General features: G+C 45.4%; 1 protein-coding gene across 1 annotated transcript; it reads left to right on the plus strand.

Moving 5' to 3' along the window:
- The first annotated feature begins 262 nt into the window (after window positions 1–262).
- Window positions 263–21,284, plus strand: LOC140337602 (hydrocephalus-inducing protein homolog). The gene is made up of 27 exons (XM_072421333.1): window positions 263–439; window positions 855–980; window positions 1,989–2,108; window positions 2,398–2,532; window positions 3,264–3,463; window positions 4,070–4,194; window positions 5,095–5,296; window positions 6,624–6,807; window positions 8,031–8,130; window positions 8,561–8,679; window positions 9,053–9,276; window positions 9,376–9,443; window positions 9,608–9,843; window positions 11,211–11,311; window positions 11,515–11,650; window positions 11,734–11,898; window positions 12,466–12,618; window positions 13,581–13,819; window positions 16,188–16,428; window positions 17,693–17,836; window positions 17,932–18,069; window positions 18,415–18,731; window positions 19,301–19,394; window positions 19,810–19,878; window positions 20,065–20,274; window positions 20,350–20,484; window positions 21,196–21,284. The coding sequence occupies exons 1-27, from the start codon at window positions 299–301 to the stop codon at window positions 21,226–21,228; spliced, it is 4,155 nt and encodes a 1,384-aa protein (XP_072277434.1). The 5' UTR covers window positions 263–298; the 3' UTR covers window positions 21,229–21,284.
- The last annotated feature ends 3,646 nt before the right edge of the window (window positions 21,285–24,930 follow it).

A 24,930-nucleotide genomic window follows, 5' to 3' on the forward strand; every position in this document is an offset into this window, starting at 1 on the left:
TGCTGTACAGAGAACACTGAGCCAGTCCCATCAGTCTCTGTACAGAGGAGCTGACACTCTAATGTCCCCCCACAGTCACACACTAATAATATACATTTATATATCTGTCATATGATGTATTCGAAGATGGGGTGACACATATATGTACATTTCCACGTCTGTGTTGGAGTTACAGGGGAGATACATTGGAGGAGCGTTGTTTGCTGGGAACGGGGATTGTTTGTATACTGATTGTAGCGCCATCACCTCACTCCCTGGTGAATGCTTTAATTGTGTTTGTATCTTACAGATGAACTGAATGTACCAGCTGCCAGCCATGCCAAGCAGCAAGCTCCAGGGGACCCTGAGCTCCCTGCAGGACGTGCCCAGTGGATTTGGCAGTAAAGTCCTGGCACCGCGCAACCCAAAGCTAAGCAGACATGAAGAGGCCGCTATGACGGTAATAACTGCGGCATAAATTGGGTCGGCGTTTTATCTGCAGTGGGGAGATTTAGGCGGACAGATGTTGGTGACTGAAACCAGGGATTATCTGGGCACAAACAAATGAAGTGGGACAGATGTTTATATAAAGTGCCCGCTCCTCAGAGAATTGGAGTCATGACAGGGTTTGCCCTGGCACTCTGCTTCTAGGCACTGATAAGAAAAAGTCCATTTGCATTACATAAATTAAACACAAGCCAATTTGTCATGGAATTCCTCTTCAACTGACACCAGCCTGGTTTTCCTAAACCCCCTGGAAACCTGGAGTAAGAGAAGGTCTATAGTCTTGTCATGGGATGTAGTATGGGCAATGTATACATAAGGACACTTTATATGTTGTAATCAATGTGTGTCACATTTATCTCCATTGGCAGCTGACCCCCTCCGCATTCCTGCAGAAAATGTCGCTGAACACCAGGCAGCGTTTGGACAACATGCGAGAGATGCATCCACCAAAAATCATTCAGCTGCTGGATATGAGTGAGACCACCCATCAGAAGGTGTGTTATCTGCCAGGGCTCCACCCATGAGCTTCGTGGCCAATCACCATTTGTTCTTTATATTCATCTGTGCAAATAGAATTTAATAACATGTAATCAAAATCACTGATGCAAAACAAATGCCACAGAAATGTTATAATAATGGTCAGTGTAATTCTCACCACTGTGGGGAAATACATCTCCAACAATACAAAGCATCATCTGAGGTGTACAGACCATTATTACTGGTGTATTGCTGTGACCTTGTCTTTAGAGCAAACCCAGTGCTATGCCTGGGGATACCCCAGATCCCAGGTCTAGCTCTGTGTCTGGGGATACCCCAGATCCCAGGTCTAGCTCTGTGTCCGGGGATACCCCTGATCTCAGGTCTAGCTCTATGTCTGGGGATACCGCTGATCTTAGGTCGGTCTAGCTCTGTGTCTGGGGAAATCCCTGATCTCAGGTCTAGCTCTATGTCCGGGGATACCGCTGATCTTTGGTCTTGCTCTGTGTCCGGGGATTCGCCTTGTCTCAGGTCTAGCCCTGTGTCCGGGGATACCCCTGATCTCAGGTCTAGCTCCGTGTCTTTGGAAAACCCTGATCTCAGGTCTAGCTCTGTGTCTGGGGAAATCCCTGATCTCAGGTCTAGCTCTATGTCTGGGGATTCCCCTGATCTCAGGTCTAGCTTTGTGTACGGGAATACCCCAGATCCCAGGTCTAGCTCTGTGTCCGGGGATACCCCCGATCTCAGGTATACCTCTGTGTCTTAGGATATATCAGATCTAAGGTCTAGCTCTCTTCCCAGACAGACCACGGATCTAAGGTTTCTGGGGAGGCCCAATTTAGCTGAAATCTTTAGAAATCTTCCTTTTTATCTAACCCATCTCTTTTAGAGTGTAGGACATTTATAGTAAATGTGTATGTTATTATGCGATGATCCCAACACTGTATATCCCTCATACTTTACTTCCCCCTGGAGGATATATAAATAAAAGAGTACAATTTTTGAATCCTCTTTCTGTTTTTTAGTTCTCCACTGTAGACATGGACCAAGCCTTGTTCCAGCCCTTCCCATCAGAGATTGTCTTCCAGAACTATGTGCCATGTGAGACATATGAGGTACCACTGGTGTTAAGGAACAATGACAAGGTCAGTACACTGATGTTCTATATTTGCCTTTTGGGCACACATTATTTGCTTCACTGGTGACATTTAAAGGCTAGTTTACTTTTAGTATGTAGTCCCCATATGTATGTTTTATGCATACTTCAGCTTTAATGCTAGAGTTAGATTTTTTCAGAATGAGGTGAAGTGCTAATGGTGGTCTCTTATCTTTGGCACTGGAATAATATCCTAGGACAAGAACTCTCGGAGTGTATAAATATTGTGTATTCTGCTTCTATGCCATCTTCTCACTCTGATTCGCTCCTTGTTGCAGGTACCACGCTTGGTGAAGGTTGTCCAGGAGAATTCACCCTACTTTTCAATCATCAGTCCCAGTGATGTGTGTAATAAGGTTGCCCCAGGCATGGCCTCCACATTCCGGATCCAGTTCACCCCTGAAGAGACCAAGGTGACCAGAGGAGGGCTCAATGGTAGAACAAATGGTGGGGTGATGGGCATGGTATGACATCACTGGAAGATGGGTTGGATACATTACAATATAGATTATTACATGACATAATACCAGTGATAATATTTCCACATCATCTCAAGACATATCATTAGTAATCTCCACATATTATACTCAGAACCTTCTTCATACAGAGGTGTGTGTCCCCCCTTCTGATGCTTACAGGCCAGGGGATTTCTTTCTTTCGGGATGGCTGTGTCCCATACATAGGCATCATTGGGGATGATTTCACTTTAAGGAACTTTGTTTGTCTGTAAGTTTGTTTAATGAGACATGCAGTCGCCATGACTGAGCCTAGGGGAAATGCTCCCCTCTGGTGCCGTAATGTCTTAGAAAGTCTGAGAAATTCTGTTGCATCACCTGCACCAATAAACAGCTTTCCCCCCAGTGGCCTGCCTACCCTCAGATCAACTGCACACCCGGGACAGAAGGCATCTGTTGGGACAGACAGCAACCACAGTCCCGTGTTTCACCACCTTCACTATACCCTCACTGGGATTGTCCATTAGTATTGACATCATAACAGAAAACTGACCATGTCCATGATTGATGACACCATATAGGAGAACATTGACCATGTTCATGAGTGATGATACCATAAAAAAGAACTCTGAGAACTCTTGCTGTGACATGTGTCATTCATCTGGATATTTCTGTGTAATTCTTTCCAGGATTATTTCCACCAAGTCATCTGTATCACAGAGCGGGAGAAGTTTGTGGTTCCTATTCAAGCCATTGGTGCTCGTGCCATTTTGGATTTTCCAGATGACTTAAGTTTCCAGATGTGTCCAGTGAAATACAACTCTCAGAAAACTCTGCTAGTGCGAAACCTTGGAAATCGTCAAGCTTGCTTCCAATTACTAACACAGAGGTAGGTGAGGTGAAAGCAGCATCAGGTCAGTTAAAGTCACATGACTCATGGGAAGATGCACACCTGGGTGACATTGTCCTTCCTAAAACAAGTACACTGGGTGAGGGGGCAGGGTGTCAGAAAGGGGTGACATGATACCAAACACAGGGGGGTGTCCAATAAACCCAGCACACAGGGGTGTCCCATATACCCATCACACAGGGGTGTCCCATATACCCATCACACAGGGGTGTCCCATATACCCATCACACAGGGCTGTCCCATATACCCAGCACACAGGGCTGTCCCATATACCCAGCACACAGGTGTCTGATGTACCCCCCACACAGGGGTGTCTGATATACCCATCACACAGGGCTGTCCCATATACCCATCACACAGGGCTGTCCCATATACCCATCACACAGGGGTGTCCCATATACCCAGCACACAGGGGTGTCTGATTTACCCAGCACGCAGAGATCCAATCACTGCCGAACTCACAGGGCAATATCTATGGCATCCAAGTCTGACTTTTTGATTGGTTGCTGAGGATAATGAATGTTTTTGTTCCTCATGTGTTGTTAATGTATAAATCCCCACACGTTTGTTCCCTGTGTGCTGTAGGCCATTCAGCGTGGAGCCAGTGTCAGGAACCCTGGACATTGGAGACAGCATGCAAGTGACGGTGGAGTTCCAGCCTCTGGAGGTTGGAGATCACAGACAGGATCTGCTGATCCACTATGATACAGGTGAGTGAGAGAAGCACCAACACAAGGGAGCCTCTGAGATTCAATAGAGGCGGTAAAGGCAGAGCATGGGCATGACTGTAAATATGGATGGAATTCGCATCTCCACCCAAAAAAAGTAGATTCCTTAGTCACAGCAATAATCCAGAGAATAAATCTGTCACAGTAAGAGAGTCTGAGCTCCTGAGTGAACTCTCTGCCTGTGCTGAAATCTTATGGGAGTTTATTGTTCCTGGCTATCTCTGGACTACTAAACAAATCCCACGTATTTTAGGGAGGTGCAGAGTTCTGTAATCCTGTTCTAGGGCAACAAAGCTGCTTCACTATATACACAGTAAAGTCAGTGTGTTGTCACCCTGGGACAGCAAATGTGTGAATAAAAGTGGAAAGGAAACAAATGCAGCCAGTACATATAAAGAATTGTCTGCAGCAATATGTGACATTGTTGTTCTGGGGTTTCGATACACACTACCTGTTTATATGCTGCTTTAGTCCTAAGAAATAGAAGAGGACGACCCCTTAGAATGTTTTGCTGGATGTTGTCCCACCATTCTTGGCACTCATCATTCTGGGCTGCACCACATAATTTAGACTTGTGTGAGGTCTCTGATGGCTGCTGACACAACAGATCAATGTGATCTCCACTCATTATTAGCCACAGACTCAGTAATAAAGTCTGTGCCTGCCAGCATAGTCCAGAGATCAATGTGATCTCCACTCATAATCTCCTCTGTCTGAGCACCACTTGTTATCCAGTGACTACCAGCAGTGCAGAGATATTATGTGGGTGTCACAGAACAGCATTGTGGGTAATGACAAGCTCCATTCCGTCCATATATTTCTATGTCTATATCATCTACACATGATACACTCATGTAAACACAATGTTTGTCTCCTTCCCAGGGGAAGATATTTGTGTCGGTCTTTATGGCACAGCAACTGATACCAACGTGCGGCTGGACAAGAACGCGCTCACTGTGGAGAAGACCTTCTTATCTTTAACCAGTCAAAAGACAGTTACCATCCATAACCGCAGTGACATCATAACGCATTTCCAGTGGAAGAAATTTGCCACCCCTCAAGAAGAGGAAGCCCAGAGACAAAGGTCAGATTTCCCCCAGTGGTTTGTGTCTCTGCCCCTCCCACAATGAGGAGATTTCCCCCAGTGGTTTGTGTCTCTGCCCCTCCCACAATGGGGAGATTTCCCCCAGTGGTTTGTGTCTCTGCCCCTCCCACAATGGGGAGATTTCCCCCAGTGGTTTGTGTCGGAGATTTCCCCCAGTAGTTTGTGTCTCTGCCCCTCCCACAATGGGGAGATTTCCCTCAATAGTTTGTGTCTCTGCCCCTCCCACAATGGGGAGATTTCCCCCACTGGTTTGTGTCTCTGCCCCTCCCACAATGCCAATATAAATCCTAAATTCCCGGTTCCTTTTGATTTACTATTATGGGGAATGTGTGGGGAGATTGGTGGGAAGCCAGCTTGTGATATTTATTCTGGGTGAGGTTGGGTTTGCTTGCTGACCCTTCATATATATCCCAGTCACATGGGGTCCTCCTGTGTGTGTGGAGAGCGGTCAGTAAGGCATCGTGACTCCACATTTACACGTTGTCTCTTTAGATCACACAGAATGGAGGAACTCTGAACATAAACATAAGAGTCACAGCGAGTTGCAGCTTATCTGCGCTCATTGTATTTGGTAATATGAAGTGGCAACTCTGCACTAATTGCTCCTCTTCCCCATCTAATATTTAACATTTGGATGAGCCATTTCTAACCCATCCGTGCCACATTTCCTGCAAAATGCTGCCTGTCAGATGGAGATCTCTCATCCGGGGATGGAAGCAGCATGGAGGGGTTAATAGGCGCCCTACATCTGGGCCATGGTGTGCCTCGGAGGTACACAGCTGAGAGACGTCTCCCCTCTGCTCAATATTTAATGACATTAGCCAGAGATGAATGCCCCTATGCTGAAGAAAGCACTTTAACTAACAGCAAAGTGTGCGCAGTGTCCTCACTTAGCCGCCTGCCATGTGTGTACATTGCAGTGGGTGGGAGGGAGCAGTGTGAGCCAGCAACACTACAAGTCTCAGCATCCCCGCAGCCTGGTCAGATCATCTCACATAGGCTATGGTAAATCAAGTTTAGCTGTATAAGTTTGTATCAGAGATTTCATATTATTAAAGGAATTTATTGGTGGGGTGCCAAAGCCCGATGTAGGGGAGTATTCCAGTATAAATCTTCCCCCAAGGTCCAGTGTATGTGTATGTATGTGTAGTGTGGTGGGGTGCTGAGCGCAGTGTAGGGGAGTATGTGTGGTGGGGTGCTGAGCGCAGTGTAGGGGAGTGGGGTGCTGGGCGCAGTGTAGGGGAGTATGTGGGGTGCTGTATTCTACAAAAGAAATTTAATGTGGGATCTGTTCTCTGATCTCCAGATTCTGCTCAGACCTGAAGTTGGAGGAAGAAGAGGAAACGGATGATTTTCTGGAAGAATGCATTGTGGATCCTTCTCTCCGTGAGCGCTTCTCCCTTCTCAGTCGCACCTTCTACAACCGCAGAAAGATGGCTGAGACGGACACCATGCTGTTCTCAGACAACGTCTTTTGTGTAGAGCCTGTGGTAAGTTTCCAGAATGTTCCTCCCTTGTCATGTGACTTAGATCCTCCATGCTGCTCAGACACCCCATAGTGATTATATTCCACCCTGTACAGAGGTCTATAGCGGCGTCTCATCAGATCACTGACTGGTATATAATCTGAGCTGAACATTGCTTGTCTCTACATCACACACAACATGACAACATACACATCATGGCGCTAACACTGTGTGACAAGCATTGCAGAATGACTGCAGAAGCCATAGCGGGCACAGCTACCTCTTTATTTCCCATAATTCCCTGCTATTGTCTGCTCATAAACTAGGATGCATGCGTGGTATTGTGGGCCATCTGACCAGTGCCCCTTGGGCCAGGAGTAAGTGTTGGTGCAACTGTCGTGACCACTGTCACTTTTGACATATTGAGAGACCATTGTCATGAATTTCCCTAATTCTAAAGCAATTCTGTGATGAAATTGGTGCGGGATGTCCCCAGAACACAACGCAGGTTTGAGCACCTGAATGATTCCTATGGCCCCCAGCAGGTAGAGGCGCATTGTGGGATAGTGACAGGCAGCTCCGCTAATATTCACCCTACAGTGGGCAGATCCCAGGTGACAGGCAGCTCCGCTATTATTCACCCTACAGTGGGCAGATCCCAGGTGACAGGCAGCTCCGCTATTATTCACCCTACAGTGGGCAGATCCCAGGTGCCAGCTCTTTTCTGGAACTGTCTGCCAGATAATAGGCCTCACACCTCGGCTTCTCCACCTTTCTCAGAAAAGATTCCCAAGGAGGTGATTATAATGATATTTCACATAATTCTTTTCATTGTTTTGTTCTTTATTATCTGGGAATGACTATAGCAGTGGCGGGGTACCAGAATACTGCATGAGATAACAAGAGGTGGGATTTTGTCTTAATGAAGATAATGAGGGGCAGAAAAGACGGCAACATATAGTAATGAAGGAATATTGTGGAGTTTACTGGTCACCAGTAATAAAGCTGTATAGCAGCCATGATGGAGGTTCCCCTGTGACCCCATATCCTAGGGTATGGGATACTCCAATGATATTTTATAAGCAGGAGAATCAGCGTGGGAGTAGCAGCAAATACAAAACTCACACAGTATTTATATAAACATTTGTACAGCAAGAAAAATCCTGTATATGTGTGTTTTATATACATTTATGGTGTCTGTTATTGTAAAATACCCTAATGTGTTCTCACTGTAACCATTCTGACAGGAGGGCGATGTCTGGCCCAATTCTTCAGTCCAGGTAACCGTTCTCTTTAAGCCTCAGGCGGCCATGATCTATCAGCATACAGTGTACTGCGATATAACAGGTAATGGTGGAGAAGGCAAACTAGCTCACTTTGTGTGTATGGGGTCACCTGAATCATAATCAGATAACCTGTGTCTTAATGGGGGTCACGTGTGTCATAATGGGGGTTACCTGTGTCATAATGGGGGTTACCTGTGTCATAATGGGGGTTACCTGTGTCATAATGGGGGTCACCTGTGTCATAATGGGTTCACATGTGTCATAATGGAGTCACTTATGTCAATATGGAGTCACCTGTGTCATCATGGGAGTCACCTGTGTTATCATTAGATCACCTGTGTCATAATGGGTTCACCTGGGTCATCATGGGAGTCACCTGTGTTATCATGGGATCCCCTGTGTCATTATGGGGTCATCTGTGACAATGGTATCATCTGTGTAAGAATGGGGTCACCATGCCTTATCTTCTTGTTCTGTATGTTTTCTGGCAGGTCGAGAAGCTCGTCTTCCTCTGCGTATTCAAGGAGAGGGTTTGGGGCCCAAACTGGCCTTCAGCTTTGACCAGTTGGACATTGGAAAGGTGTTTGTGGGCTCCTCACACAGCTATGAGGTCAGTGATGTAAAGGTCTAATCCATATGTTATACACTGCTGTAAAATTGAAGGAAACATTCACTCGACTCATTCAATTCTGGGATATCAGTTTGCCCATTGGGAAGTGAAAGTGGCTGTGAATCAATTTCACCTTCTATGGTGCAAATGAAAACAACAACAGGACAGGAGGGGCAACAAAGAAGAGGACAAGGATAGAAGACCCTGCAGCTTATTTCATGCTTTTTTCTAAAAATTAAAACAAAAGCGATGTAGCAGAAAAGTTATTGGGGCTCCCTCCATGTTGTGTCTTACATATGTATTGATTGGTTGGTAGCATGGATATCTGTGTCCTATAGGCTGACATATGTCCTATATTGTCTGTTCTTACAAGGTTGTCCTGACTAACCATGGAGCCATTGATGGGATCTTCAGCTTCTCACCTCCCACCTCAGCTGTGGCTTCTTATTTTACTTTTACCCCCAGTGAGGGAATCATCCTTCCTGATGGACACCAGGCAATTCACATCTCCCTCTGCTGCAGCATCTTGGGGGAGTTTACAGAGGAATTCCACTTTAGTGTGGATGGAGCTCCCGAAGACATCACATTGACAATCAGGTATGGAGACCCATTGGATAAACTCCAATAAGGAGGTTCCCACATTTACCCCAGTGACAAGTTAGAGAGCTGCTGGTAACATATTAATTTGTTGTATAGGGGCTGCATTATTGGACCCACATTCCACTTCAGTGTCCCTGGGCTGCACTTTGGAGATGTGTCATTAGGTGAGTGTTGACCTGCTCAGTGTCTTTGTATTATGTGTCATGTAAGATCCAGTCTGGATGAAAAAAGGATTGTTTCCATTGACTAGCATTTGGGGTGACATCACCAGGCTGCATAATATTTATTATTTGTCTAAACGGGTCCATATTTTGTGACTGTCCCACAGGCTTTCCAAGTACTCTCACCTGTTCCCTGAATAACACTTCTCTGGTCCCTATGACCTTCAGTCTCCGTGTTCCAGGGGACAGCAGAGGAGAGCCGAGTGTTACATGTCACAGCTTTGTGGCAGAAGAGAAGACAATTCCCTGGAAAATCCAACACAAAGGAGGTCCCAGACCTCAGGAATTCTCCATCAGTCCTTCCAGAGGCACCATCCGATCACTGGGCCTTCTAGATATAGAGGTAGGTTGCCTTTTCTTCTTCAGCCCCAGGAGGGTGAATGGGTTGGATGCTGATGGCTTCACAGAGAACTCAGGCCTCTGTGTAATAAATGGATTCCTCAGACACCATCTCTGAGCTATCAATTAAGATTAAGATAGTGTTAGACAAAGTTTGGCAGAGGTTAGCAGCCTAATAATTGCTGTGACTTTCTGCCCAGAGTGACTCTTTAATATGAAATATTGGCCTCCCTTTCTCTTTAGCATATGTTAGGCACCCAGGATGTCTGTGTTGGTGGAAAGGGGTTGCTGACCGGTAAAGCCTAAACTGTCTGATAAGCTGGCTGTGTCATCAGTCCATGATTTATTTACCAGTGTGGCCTTTTTAATAATAAATGTGTGCAAAGTGTCTTTACAAGATGTGCCTTGTTCCCGGGGATGTGAGGAGGCAACCGAGGGATGACAGACAAGCCGAGTGTCTCCTGTGCTGGAACTGGCAGCTGCTGTGCATGTGTTTCCCGGGGCTTCGTCCTTCCATCCGGCACATAATCTGCACAGACAGATGTGCGTAGCATTACCTGCGCTTCTCCATGCCTATCATTACAGCCATTATATGTGATTTCAGTCACTTCCAGCCCCTGGCTATGTCGGCCGCTATTGATTCAGGTGACCCTGCATGTGGAGGACAAACATGGCAAATGTGGAGGCCTTTGGCCAGCCAATGAATTAATCATGGAGCTGTGTACAGGGCTCCCTGTGCTGTCAGCACTTCCCACTCAGGAAAACTTACTGTCAGGACTTTGAGCTTTACTTTAGCAACTGTCCCTGTCACGAACATCTGCAGACACCTGGTGTGTGCAAGGAGAACTGTCTGTGCTATGTTGGCAGGGTGGGCAAACATGTGAAAAGAGGAAACACTGCTCTACTTCCTGTAAGTACACAATAAATAAGTGGATGTCCTCCATATGGTGGAGTTCAGTGTCCTCAGTGATGGGTGTTACTATTACTACATCATACAAAAATACAAATATTGTGGCCAATGTTGTCAGAGTATGAGGCCACATCCCACAATAAAACATATAAGATATATAAACACATATATAAGATATACAAAGAAACAATAATAACAAACTAAATCATACGTAGAGAGGAAAACACATCCCCAAAAAACGTCATATAGACCAATACATTGATGTAAAGACTTTTTAGGGGTTTCAGTTGCTATCCATTTTGCGGTCTTAATGTTGCTGCTCTTCTTAGTAAAATGAAAGGAGTTCTTCAGGGAGAGGGGGAAGGGAGTGATATCTGTGTAAAGGTATTGGTAAAGCAGTCACTGTATACACTGGATTTCCAATCTCTATGGATTAATTTTTCCCACTTTCTTGTGGCCAGGTCACATTCTGCTCCAACCAGGTAAAGAAATATGAGCTGGCACTGGTGGTGGATGTAGAGGGTATAGGAGAGGAGGTCCTAGCATTGCCAATCACCGCCAGGTAAGTCCCAAATTGCCATATATTACACTGCTGTATATTACACTGCCCATATATTACACTGCTGTATATTACACTGGATATATATTACACTGCCCATATATTACACTGCTTATATTACACTGCTGTATATTACACTGGCCATATATTACACTGCTGTATATGGTGCAGGAGCCACTATTGGTAACATTGTGAAATGTGTGCAGGTGTGTGGTGCCTCCATTGTTCGTGGATAATCTTGCCATGAAGTTTGGGCGTTGTTTCCTGCAGTACCCCTATGAGAAGTCAGTAACCATCACCAATCCCAGCCATCTCCCAGGGTGCTACGGTGTTGTGCCTCAGGTGGGTTGTCGTTTAGTTTGAGGAAGGTTTTGCTTTAGAATGCTTGTAATGTGTGTTCATATGTTCTCTTTTATTCTGCACAGGATTCAGCCTCCTCTTCAGGTGTCAGTTTTTACAGCCCCAGTCCCAGAGGAATCATCCAGCCTCACAGCAGTGTGGACGTCCCCATCGTAGTGAGAGCCCAGCAGACCGGCCAGATCAACACCAAGGCTCAGATTGCAGTGTTTGGTCCTAGCGAGGCTCCTCTGGTAATCTGTGGTTTCTCCATCATTACTGCACCCTGATCACCTTCCCCATTCCACCAGTGTCTGAAAGCAGAACTGTCAGTAGTGCATGGCAGCAAGGTTACAATTGGCTGCTTTCATCTATTATGGCTGAATATGACGTGTGAGCCTTTCTGGACCACAATGCCGTCTGGTGATCACAGATCTATGACTGTCCCAGCAGAATTTATTGCAGCAGAGTGTATGATATGTACAAGTGATAGAAGGATGGGGTTTTATAATTATTCACAAGGAGATTTATAATAAACCCAAAGAAGTCCTATACACAAACCTATTCCTGTGCTGAGTTCTTCTGTGGGGCACTTCTCAGCAGGGTTCTCTTTTTGGGCACTCCGCACACTTCTCAGCAGGGTTCTCTTTTTGGGCACTCCGCACACTTCTCAGCAGGGTTCCACGATTGGGCATGCCGCACACTTCTCAGCAGGGTTCTCCTTTTGAGCACTCCGCACACTTCTCAGCAGGGTTCCCCCTTTGGGCACTCTGAATCCTATTCTGTGCCTGATAATAAAGTAGTGTCCATTTTTCTTTCAGGAGGTGCTTCTGCTGTGTATCGGAGAGGGGCCTGTGGTCTATGTTCAACCCAGTGAGCTGGACTTTGGTAACATCCCAGTTCTGACCGATGTCCCCAGGACCCTCAGCCTGAGTAACCAGTCACTAATTCCGGCCCCCTTCCAGGTCACAATGGTGAGTATGAGATGTGCAGGGATGTGTGGTTAGGAGGGGGGGAGCACCTGGCATACAGGATACTGCACACTGACAACGTTGGAGATATCAGAGACTTCCATGGCACTAGCAGGGAGGCAACATATCTGTGTTCATTTTCCTGCCTGTGTTCCCATGGAGACTAATAATTACACCCCATGGCCATGACTAGCTGATAATTACTACAATAAGTAGATTATCCCTCTGTCTGGAGGTACTGCAAGATTTACACTCAAATTCTGCTGGCTGGAGACACTTACTATATATTTAAACCCATATCCTTTGCTTTCATCTCATATCATCTCATGTGGTATCATATCATCTCATATTGTCTCATATCGTGTGCCTAAACCACATATTTTGTACTAAAACCCTTTGTATTGAGCCTAAGCTAGATTCTCTGTACCTGGACATCATGTCCCGTGCTTTAATCTACTTCATGTACTTGAACCCTGGGTCCTGGACCCCTAAACCTTTTTTCATGTATCTGAATTCTATGTCCCGAGCTTTACCCTATTTCCTGTACCTGAACCCCCTGTTCCGAGCCAAAACCTATTCTCTGTACCTGGACTTCATGTCCTGTGCTTTAACTCTATTTCCTTTCTCTGATCCCGTTGTCCTGGGCCCTCAACCCTGTTTCCTGTACCTGAACCCCATGTCCCAATCCTGTTTCCTGTACCTGAACCCCTCCTGTACCTGAACCCCCATGTCCCAATCCTGTTTCCTGTACCTGAACCCCCATGTCCTAATCCTGTTTCCTGTACCTGAACCCCCATGTCCTAATCCTGTTTCCTGTACCTGTCATTATGATCTCCAGGTAGATGTTTTGCCAATTATTTGAGCTGTATTATTGGTATTACTTTTAGTAAACAGGATTTATATAGTGCCAACATATAACGCAGCACTGTACATTAAAAAGCTGAATGTCATTTCTCCTTCCACAGATACGGAAACACTCTTTGTGGCATGTGGAGCCCAGCTGCGGTGAGGTCCCTGCACAAGGGGAAATACATTTGACTCTCGTGGCTCATCTAGATGACACTGTGGCCTTTAAAGACACCGTTCAGCTGATGATCACTAACAGCAACACTTTCCTCATCCCTGTGCACGCCATTGGAACTGGGACCACCATAGTCACTGACAGGACCTTTTCTCCAGTGCTGAACCTTGGTGCTCACTTCAGGTAGAATATCATCTCTGTCCATCCTCCCCAGTCTTTACCATTCCACACCTGGTGATTTCTGTGTCACAGCAGTGTGAAGGAATTCTGTATGTCTGGTGACTTGGAAAATGAAGTTCTTAACATGTTAGGGTCCATGGAACAAGATGGAAAGTAACTAATTATAGAAATAGGTAAAAGCAACACTGATATACACTGCCCAAGGATACAAACCCTGTGTTTAAATGGCCAATTGTAGTCACTATTGTAAGCCTCTGTGATAGGCTGACAACAAGGTCCAAAATTACATTTTGATTGATGATTGGGTTTATATATACTCATAACAAAGTCCAGGAATCAGTTATTCACCCATAGTCCATATTCATCACAGGCCATGGTAGGGCTCGGCTAGGGTACAAACCTGCATGAGCTTATGGTCCAGCCTTAATGGTATTGTGCAGCCTGGCATCAGAAGCCAGCTCAGTGACCTTTCCTCAAGTATACAGGGTGTTAGATGGTGGTTACCTGTCATTTACTGATTGGTAAGGGAGGACTGAGACGCCTAATGCCCAGTAACAATTCAGTATATGACCAGTAACCACCATCTAACACCCTGCATCCACGAGGTCAGACTGGTCACCGAGAACTGAGACGTCTAATGCCCACTAACAAGTCCTCCCTTTCCTGGAGGATGCAGGGCGTTAGATGGTGGTTACCAGTCATTTACTGATTGGTAAGGGAGGACTGAGACGCCTAATGCCCACTAACAAGTCCTCCCTTTCCTGGAGGATGCAGGGCGTTAGATGGTGGTTACCAGTCATTTACTGAATTGTTACTGGGCATTAGGCTCCTCAGTCCTCGGTGACCAGTCTGACCTTTCACAGGTTTATTCCCGCTTCAGAGGATGATAGGAGAGCAGTAACATGTTATTTAGCGATGCCTCCTACTCCTCAGATATATAAAGAGGTTTACACATATTGAAAGGGGTCTATCTGCAGATCTGATAGTGATGTGAATGGAATTATTTCTTCAAATGTAATACTGGTAATATCTGACATATGTTAGTGACCCCAATGTGCCAGCGTTTATCTTGTTTCAGCTGCCTGCACACACACCTGATACAAGGCATTTGTGGCCATGTTGTTCTGGTGCCACACATCTCACCAGCTCTAAGCTGCTTGTATCTCTTCTCCACATGAAATCACAGCTGATGTGAATGTTTGTGGCTCAATGTGGAGCAGGAGACATTCATTTCCCCAGCTGACATTGAGGGCGTTCTTGGCTGGGTAATGGGTATCTAGACACCCTGCAATCTGCATGTGTAGTGAATCGTTCACATTATGATTACACAGACTGGGCACTGTAGGTGGCCGGTGCCAGGTGGCAGACTTTGCATTCTAATGAACATGATGCCAGCACATTGTGCCAGTGATGACAATTTAGACATGCAGTATCCAATGTCAGTGGAAAGTTTATGGGCAGTTGATTTTGCTGGGTGGGGGCTGGCACCTCTGTTTTTGTAAGGGGATGTAGAATCAGGTTCCCACTCTTCTTTTCTTGGGGGTTTCATCTGATACCAAACTCTTTGTGCATTACATCAAAGCTCTGTATAAGGATGGCAACCTAATGCCTGGATCCAGTAATGCTTAACCCCCCCAGTCCCTGAGTATCACTGCCATGGCTGAGTGGAAAGGGTGACTGCTGGGCACGACTGGCACAGACATAGTTAATGAGGAGATGTAACCTCTTTCTTTGTGTCTGCTGCTTGTTGTGCCTGTCAGCATCTTTGTTATCCACCCTGGCAAGCATAATAGGCGGCCATGGAATATAAAACCTCAGAAACTTAATTTGAGAAGCCACAGAAACATTAGAAGCCGGTGGGAGAGTAACCCAAGTATAGTGTGACCTCTGCCCGCTTTACTGCCCTTCTGAGTGATGGGCAACTCATACACCCCTCTGGATTCTTGTTTACTGTATTCAGACACATTTATAGTAAATGTCCACAATCACCAAACTGAAAAGAGTACCAGAGAGAGACCGAAATGTTCACACTGTATGACCATAGTCACAATGACCAACTGCGGCAGGCACCCATGTATGAGGTGAGGCTGAGCTGCAGAAGGAGGGAAATGCATAAAGCGATGATACGTTCCAATATGCAATATGTATCACCATAGAGGAGAATCCCTACACTTTATTACCAACTGTCTGTAATGCTCTACAACAGCCAATCAGCTTTAGACTTTATTCCATCATAGGAGCTTTCAGTCTAATTGGTTGGCGTGATGAAATATAGGAGAGATCATTATGGGTGTGTAGTATGGGGTCCTCTTGCAGTGATTTGTATGGGTTGTATTATTGGTATAACTTTATTGTACTCTGTATATTACAGTGCTGGTCCATGCCGCTATCACTTCACAATGACCAACTGCGGCAGGCGTACTCACCAAATCTACTGGACAACAGAAGGATTCCCTCACTTCCGTAAACGCCAACAGCTGCCTAGTCTGAAACCAGCGGACCTTCAAAGTGAGTGCCCAGAACCTATCTTCAGGCTGCACCCATCACGAATGGAGCTGCACCCAGGACAGAGTGTGGATGTGGTGCTGGAGGGGACGTCTGACATTCCTAAGGTGAGAATTAGGAATGGGCTGGGGGTTATAGCATTCTCCTACAGAGATGTAACAAGATGGTGGGCCTTTGGTTCTGAGTGGTGATCTGTCAACATTCACACAGCGATTGGAGTGGAACCAAAGGCAGCAACATATGGGGAATGTTATAAAGCCGCCTTAATATGTTTTAGACTTTCCATCACTGCACCAAATATAGGGAAGACTTCCAGCTGTGACTTGTGTTAGTGGCTATCGTAGCAGAGCAAGATACCCTGGTATTATTACTTTATTGGAGCAGAATACCCTGGTATTATTACTTCTTTAGAGCAGAATACCCTGGTAATATTACTTCATTAGAGCAGAATACCCTGGTATTATTACTATTATTACTTCATTAGAGCAGAATACCCTGGTATTATTACTTCATTAGAGCAGGATACTGGGGTATTATTACTTAATTAGAGCAGGATACCCTGGTATTAATATTTCATTACAGCAGGATACCCTGGTATTATAATTTCATAAGAGAAAGATACCCTGGCATTATTGCTTCATTAGAGCAGGATACCCTGGTATAAATTCTTCATTAGAGCAGGATATCCTGGTATTATAAATTCATTAGAGCAGAATACCTGGGTATTATTATTTCATCAGAGCAGGATACCCTGGTAATAATTCTTCATTAGAGCAGGATACCTTGTATTATAAATTCATTAGAGCAGGATACCTGGGTATTATTTTTTCATCAGAGCATGATAGCTGGGTATTATTATTTCATCAGAGCAGGATACCCTGTATTATAATCTAATTAGAGCAGGAGACCGGGGTATTATTATTTCATTAGAGCAGGATACCCTGGTATTATAATTTGATTAGAGCAGAATACCCTGGTAATCTATCAGATAAGAATACTTGGGCACTATTCCCAGGTATTGATTATTGATCCAAGCAGGATATATGGCAATCTATTAGAGCAGCATACTCTGGTATTATTCGTTCTTTAGTGCAGGATAAGTGGGTACTGGGAAGGTATCAGAGGAAGATACTCAGATATTGGTGATCTATCAGAGCCACTTAACTTGTTTATTGGTAATCTATTAGAGCAGAATAGTTGTGTATTGGTAATTTATCAGAGCACAATTCAATGATATTGGTTATTGATTGAGGATACATGGCAATTGATTAGAGTGTATTACCTAGGTATTAGTAACCTATGTGAGCAGAATCTTGTATTAGTAATAAAATATCAGCATTTGGGGGTCACTCTGTTGTCTTTGTGTGACAGATGGTGAAAGAACGTCTGCTAGGACAGGCTATCATCGGCAAACAGTCTGGGAAACAGAAGATTATGACCGTGGACGTTATATGTGAATTCATTGCTCCACTCCTTGACCTGTCTACAAAGAAACTTCACTTCTATGTGGAGAAGGTGACATTGTGTCTTCTCTATCTGCTCTCTATGCTACATAATCATCATATGACCTTTCCAGATTCTTACCAATCAATTCTCTGTGTCTCTTCCAGCAACCAGAAGATGAGCTAATCAAGAAATATGAATCCGTGACACTGAAAAACATTTCCTCGCTGCCATTAACAATATTTGTATCTGTGAGCCCCCCATTCTCCATCTCCTGCAGTGACACCCACCACTATGATATACAGGTAGAGTGAAGGATCTTTACATGTTCACACAGGTATTAGATCAACTTAAGAATATGTGAGACCTTCATCCAACAACTACATCGCTATTATAGGGGAATGGTCAAGCAGATTAGGGGGTTTGCCAACTATCTGTTACTCCTTTGTGTGATTTACCATCTACACCTCACTCACCTCTATAGAAAAAAGGTGCCATGTTTGTGTGTCCTGTTGGCAACAGTGGTGCCTGAAGGTGGGCAGGACACACACATTTCACTTCTCTCCAATGTGTCAGGAGCACTTTCATGATTCACTCACTAAGGTTTCATATCATTACCTGAATGGGATCTGAACTATTTTTCCCTTTAGATTCCTCTACACCTGCAGAGTGGGGAGGAGAAAGATCTCATCATCAGATTTGACCCAACATATATCATGGATCTCCAAAGCCGGGTTGTGGAGGATGTCCTCTCTATACGATTTGCAGAACATCCACACACAGACTCAGTAAGCCTGCAGGCTGAGGTGCACTTCCCCAACCTCTATTTTCCTGCCAATCAGATCCACTTTGGCTGCATCCTGAATGACACGGAGATTACACGGGAGCTGGAAGTGACCAACTGCAGCCCATTACCAGTTCAGTACCGCTGGTCCTTCATGACCGAGAACTGGGAAAGTCAAATCAGGTGAGATGAACATGCTGATATGAAGAAAATTATCTGGAGTCAAATGTTTTTTTTTACAATAAACCGAGAGACCTATTAGGATATAAATTCACTACTTACCATCTTTTCAAATAATTGTAGTAGTTCTACTTTGTTTCTTTTTCCCCCACTGGAACCGTATTCCTGGATATTAGCTCCCTTTACAGGGATGACCCCGAGTGGTAAATCAGTGGACGGGAGGTCACATTGAAGGTCTTGGGTACCCATTAATGTGTCTTTTGGATGTGATATAGATGAAGAGGACAGGTCCAGCCAAAATTTCAGTTGGATGTCTCTCTGTTTTATGTTGCTGCACATTTGTCTGCTGTATGTGCACTGACTGTTCTGAATTTCATCCAGAGACTGGGAAAATACTGAACCTGACCTGGAGGAGAAGTCTAACTAACAGCAACCTTTTCTATCCACCAGATATTACAGCTCTGACATGAGCAGGGGTGTACACCAAGAATTTCATCTTCAGCACTGACACACCTACTGTACATAGAACCCATTACACTACATGACTTCTAACACTTGTGTTTTATTCATAGGCCAAATGTTCAACATGACCAACATGTTCCTGGAATAACAAACACTGCAAATGGCCATCATTCCCCTGACGATCCACTGGGATCCCGCCTAGAGGTAACATGATGGCTTCTTAGACCTTCACTAGGGGATTCTAAAACAAGGTGGAGCATGCGGGCGTTCCTGTAACAACCACTGTTTTTATCTGATCTGATTTACTCCAAACTTTCATTCGTACATGGATCAAATAAAACCTGCGTGACACATCTGAGGGTCTTACAGGAGTCACCTAAAGTCCTTCTGATTGCAATCACATATATAATGTTCTCACATGCTAAAAATCAATATGTGTTATGTTTTCTGTATATAGACAAATCTGTATGTGGCCATATTCTATGCCCTTATTCCATGTGTGTACCACTGGTTTAAAGGATGGGCAGGGGAGAATTTATCGCAAGGTTCCAAAAATGATCACCCCTTAGAGATTCACCCATACAGAACACCCCTAAGCTAATTATTTTTCTGATCACAGAAATTCTTGCTGGATGAAGCCAATGAGGAGACATTTACAAAAGATAGAGTCCTGACCGGAGTGGAGGAGGTGAGATACAGTCAGTGTGCATCAAATGGTGCTTAGATATGAGATATGACAGAGCCCTGTATGTGATGTTTAGCACCATTACACTGTATGGGGGTCACATTAACATCTCTGGTTGAGTCTACTCAAAGTTATCTAATGTGCATTGAACCTTTTTTGGTGATTGTTTCAAATGATTCCCTCCTTCAGATTTTTGATATTCTGCCACAGTTTGGAACTCTGCAACCTGGTGAGAGCCAGGTCATTATTTTCACATTTTATGGGCACTCAGATATCCATGCCCAGACCCGAGCGCTATGTGAAGTATACGGCGGTCCAGTATATGAGGTGAGCCTGGATGGTGAGGCCTCACTGGTCAGATACACGCTGAGTACCAGGGAAATCGACTGTGGAGTGCAGGTAACTAGGAAAAATAATGTCACATATTACTGCCCTCACTGCAACACCAACAGTAACCTTGGTGTCTGTTTCCAGATGTTTGACCAAGTGGTTGAAGTTGAGATTGTCCTCAGAAACACAGGGAGAGTTACTTTCCCTTTCACTGTGCTAACACAAAGCCCAGAGAGTCTGCACCCACTTCCTGGAGAACCATTTGTGGAGCCGCTAAGTGTGAGTACCCAACTCAGTTCTAGAGTTCCCCACCCTGTCTGCCATTGTGAGTGCCCCCCACCACTTCTCCCTGCCCCGTTTGAGTGACCCTCTAAATTCCTGCTCTGTGTTTGTGTTTGTTTCCTCTCCGTCCTCTGCTCAGTGTGAGTGCCTTTTTCTTCCTCTGCACAGTGTGAGTGCCCTCACATTCCTGTGCCCTCTCCTTCCTCTGCCCAATGTGACTGCCCTCTCCTTCCTCTGCATAGTGTGAGTCTCCTCTCCTTTCTCTGCAGTGTGAGTGTCCTTACCTTTCTCTGCACATTCTGAGTGCCCTCTCCTTCCTCTGCCCGGTGTGAGTGTCCTCTCCTTCCTTTAGTCGTTGTGAGTGCCTTCTCATTCCTCTGCTCAGTGTGAGTGCCCTCTCCTTCCTCTGCTCAGTGTGAGTTCCCTCTCATTCCTCTGCTCAGTGTGAGTGCCCTCTCCTTCCTCTGCTCAGTGTGAGTGCCCTTTCCTTCTTCTTCTGCTAGGTGTCAGTGCCCATTAATCCCTCCGTTCAGTATGAGTGCCCTCTTCTCCCTCTGCTCAGTTTAATTGCCCTCTCCTTCCACTCTGCCCTCCCCAGAGTGTTTTTTTGGGAAATAGAGCAGCAAAGACATGAAATAAGAAGTTAGTCTGTGTAATCTTATATAACATATCAGTTTTGTGTTTCTCTGACATTCGCTCCTAACACAGGAGGAACCCTGCCACCTAGTGTGCGCACTATAGAAGTGCAACGTGTGGTCTCTACTCACACTCTACTGTTTTCACATAGCAGGTGAACGGGCAACTTAGGAGTTACATATTACCCCCCCCCCCATATTTCATAATAATTTCATATTACTGTCATTAATATTACTGTACATCTTCACTTTCAGGGTAACATTCCTGCTGGAGGTGAGGAGATCCTAAAGATTTCTTACTTACCTGGAGTGCCGGAATCCTTCCAGAAGGTCATCCAGCTGCAGGTGGCTCATCTAGAGCCCGAGATCATCACCTTGAGAGGAGAAGGGGTGTTCCCCCGAATCTGCCTGGACCTTCCATGGAACATTAATGGTACAGACAAAAGATACTGAGATACTTCCTTAGTTTCCCTACAGACTCTAATACTCCCCCCCCCCATCCCTTCTACACTATTTCTAATATATTCCCCTCCTCCTATCATCTATAATACTGAGCTGCCTCTATTTCCCTTAAAACCCAACTCTGTCCATCTAAAATTCCTACCCCCCACCATCTCTGGCACCCGACTCTATCTAAAATTCCTACCCCCCACCCCACCATCTCTAATGCCTCCCCCTCCCCACTATCTCCGATACTTACCCCACACTATGTCTAATGCCTCCCCCCTCCCCACTATCTCTGATACCTACCCCCACCATCTCTAATGCCTCCCCTTTATCTCCGATACTTACCCCCCACTATGTCTAGCGCCTGCCCGCTTCCCACTATCTCTGATACTTAGCCCCCAATATCTCTAATGCCTGATCCACCCACCATCTCTGAAATCTGTCTCCTTTGTATCTAACAAATGCCCCCCAACTATTTCTAAATATTGTCCCCCATTATCTCTAATACCTCCCCTTCCTACTTGTTCCTGACACTCCCTCAATTTCTTTACCCTTTTCATCTATTATCCATTACCACCCTCCCTTTGTCTGTAATTTCTGCACTTATTCTTCATAGGAAATGAGAGTTTTGAGTCCTGCCTGAGAATAGCCGAGAAGATCCAAGGGGAAGGAGAGCAATGTCTTGATCTAAAGGAATGTGACACCTCTGTAAGACCACCTACTATGAGTTACCAGCCTGTTCTGTATTGTCTGTTATGTAAAGACACTTTATAATTTCTGGTTGTTTCATTCACAGATGGACACTTTGGTGCTGATGGAGTTGGAACGTTTGCTCATTAGTAAACATGCGAGTGAGCAGATAGAGGCGGGGCTCACATGTCTGACCAATCAAAAAGATCGCCGACGTCTGCTAAAGTGAGCGAATATTTTGTCACATCATCTATCGTAATTCATCCGAGTTAAGTGAAATAAAACACCCCAATATACAGGGGAGCAGCTGGATTCTTACCGACATTACTCTGGGCTGCAAATACAATCTTACTTGAGATCCCCTCCCCACCACAAATCACCCTCTATAGATGAAACACTTACCTGTGAAGGAAAACATTACTAACATACTTACCTCACATTGTCTCCGCCTACCTCACCTGGGTATGGATCACTGCCTTTCCAGGTCTCTTGTAGAGCCATATACAGGGCCAGTGTTTGTTCCGAGGGGACGGAGAGGATGTTGGGTCATGAAGGAATTGTCCTCCTGGGGGGTAATGCTGTCTGCAGTCACCCCCAGGTGAGGGGTCTTCCCTGGACAGACATCTGTCTGTTTCTAGATCATTCATTGGACAGCTGACAGTATGTCTGTGTATATCATGATACAAAATCACATGACCTCACCAGGGCATCCAATCAGCAGGGAGGATCACATTGTATTCGTAGTATTGTTTCTGTACCGCTATATGATGGGAGATCTCTTCTCTGTGATTCAGGGCGGAGCTTCCAGAATATCTGCTGGACTTTGGGTTCGTCATCCTCGGAGAAGTTCGTTCACATATCATCAAAATCTCCAACACCGGCCATTTCCCTGTGTCCTTCCAGGCAGACAGACGTGGCCTTCCAGGCTCAGGTAATACACAGTCCATCAGTGCTGAGACTGTATAATACGTGTGATGTCAGTGCTGTATAATGTGTGTGATGTCAGTGCTGTAATATCTGTGTGATGTCAGTGCTGTATAATGTGTGTGATGTCAGTGCTGTAATATCTGTGTGATGTCAGTGCTGTATAATGTGTGTGATGTCAGTGCTGTAATATCTGTGTGATGTCAGTGCTGTGATATCTGTGTGTCCTCAGGCTTCTCTGTAGAGCTGGATCGGGTCAGTAATCTGCCGAGATGGCACACAGAAACTTTCCAGGTCAAGTTTGATCCTCAGTCAGTCGGTGCAGATCTGGGACCCAGAGATGTGGTGTTGCCGATTCAGGTGACTTGGAGTCCTCCATTGTTTGTGTCATTTACCCGTCATCTCCTGGCACTGACCCCGGGCTTGTTTCCTGGCAGGTGTGTGGGGGCCCCAGGTTCCTGGTACGTCTCCGGGCCTCTGTGACGATGCCATCTCTGTGCGTGTCAGATGAAAGGGTGGATTTCAGTGCTGTTCAGTGCGGTCAGTGTCAGATCCGGTGCATCCAACTCCACAACCAACTTCCTGTGCCCTGCGAGTGGACGGCTGTCAGCCAGGAGACAGAAACCAAGGTGAGGGCATCTTCTGTGGGGACAACACCCCTCCAGCATGTTCACATGTGCCACCCCTGCTTTTAGTGTTCACCCCTTCACCTGTCATTGGTAAATGGCCCCCACATATACTGACCTCAGGTTGGACAATTTGTGTCACATGATCTACCTGTCTCTCTGCATATTACAGGCAGACAAACATGTCCCCATGCACCTCCGCAAGATACTGCGCCACAAATACAAACCCAAAGCTCCCATCTTCGAGGTGCTACCATCACATGACCTGCTGCTCCCGGGGCAGAAGAAGAACATTGAGATTAAATTTCACCCTCAGGAGGAGGTAAAGTGGCGGAGAGGTGGGGTCAGTGGTGTATCAGCGTGGACTGTAATATGAGGGTTGTGGCATTTATTGTTGTTTTCTATTTCTCCCGCTGCTGTAGAAGCTTTACAGCCAGCGATTGGTCCTGCAGGTGGCACAGAGCAGTCAGAGAGTTTTGCTATTGGTCCAAGGTCATGGCCTAGAGCCCCGGCTGGAATTTACCCCCTCTGTTCTGCAGCTGGGCCCTATCTTACCACTCAGCCCCGGGGATGATATGGAAGTTGTGGTGAGAAATCCCTGCGTGTTCCCTATCGAGTTTTACTCTCTGGAGATGGACAAGCAGTACCTGGAAGAAGAGAAGGTAATGGATCTTCCCGTGATCTTCTAGGCACTGCATATTGGATCTTCCAACCATGACATGTTCATTTCTTTGTAGATCCTCAGGATGTTAAAGGGATATGACGCCCACAACACCCTCCTGCTTCCACCTCGATTGCCTGGAGAAAAATTACCAGACGAAATTCTGGAGTTCTACGAGGAGAGAAGACGACAGGATGAGGAACAGCAAACTGAGCATGGTGAGAGATGATCCTGCCAATAAGGTTTGCCTGGGGGTAAAGGCCAGCAGGGATGAAGACTTTGTATTCCAGCAGATCATGTGATCACCATAGAAGTGCTGAAATCTGGTGCTGTATTTCTTATCACTGATTGGCCATTATACAGGTCATAATACATGGTAATGGGTCCAATACATGTTAGTGGATGATGAGGAGATGAGAATATTCATTAAATTAGCTAATTCTATTCCTTTCTCTGTGGA

The sequence above is a fragment of the Pyxicephalus adspersus genome, chromosome 9 (assembly GCF_032062135.1).
Source record: "Pyxicephalus adspersus chromosome 9, UCB_Pads_2.0, whole genome shotgun sequence".
Lineage (NCBI taxonomy): Eukaryota > Metazoa > Chordata > Amphibia > Anura > Pyxicephalidae > Pyxicephalus > Pyxicephalus adspersus.

Excerpts from the sequence above, each read along its gene's own strand:
- LOC140337602 (XM_072421333.1), top strand. The coding sequence starts at position 299 with ATGTACCAGCTGCCAGCCATGCCAAGCAGCAAGCTCCAGGGGACCCTG. Across the intron at positions 3,464-4,069 it reads TTCCAATTACTAACACAGAG|GCCATTCAGCGTGGAGCCAG; the intron begins GTAGGTGAGGTG and ends TGTGTGCTGTAG. Across the intron at positions 19,395-19,809 it reads CACTGGGATCCCGCCTAGAG|AAATTCTTGCTGGATGAAGC; the intron begins GTAACATGATGG and ends TTCTGATCACAG.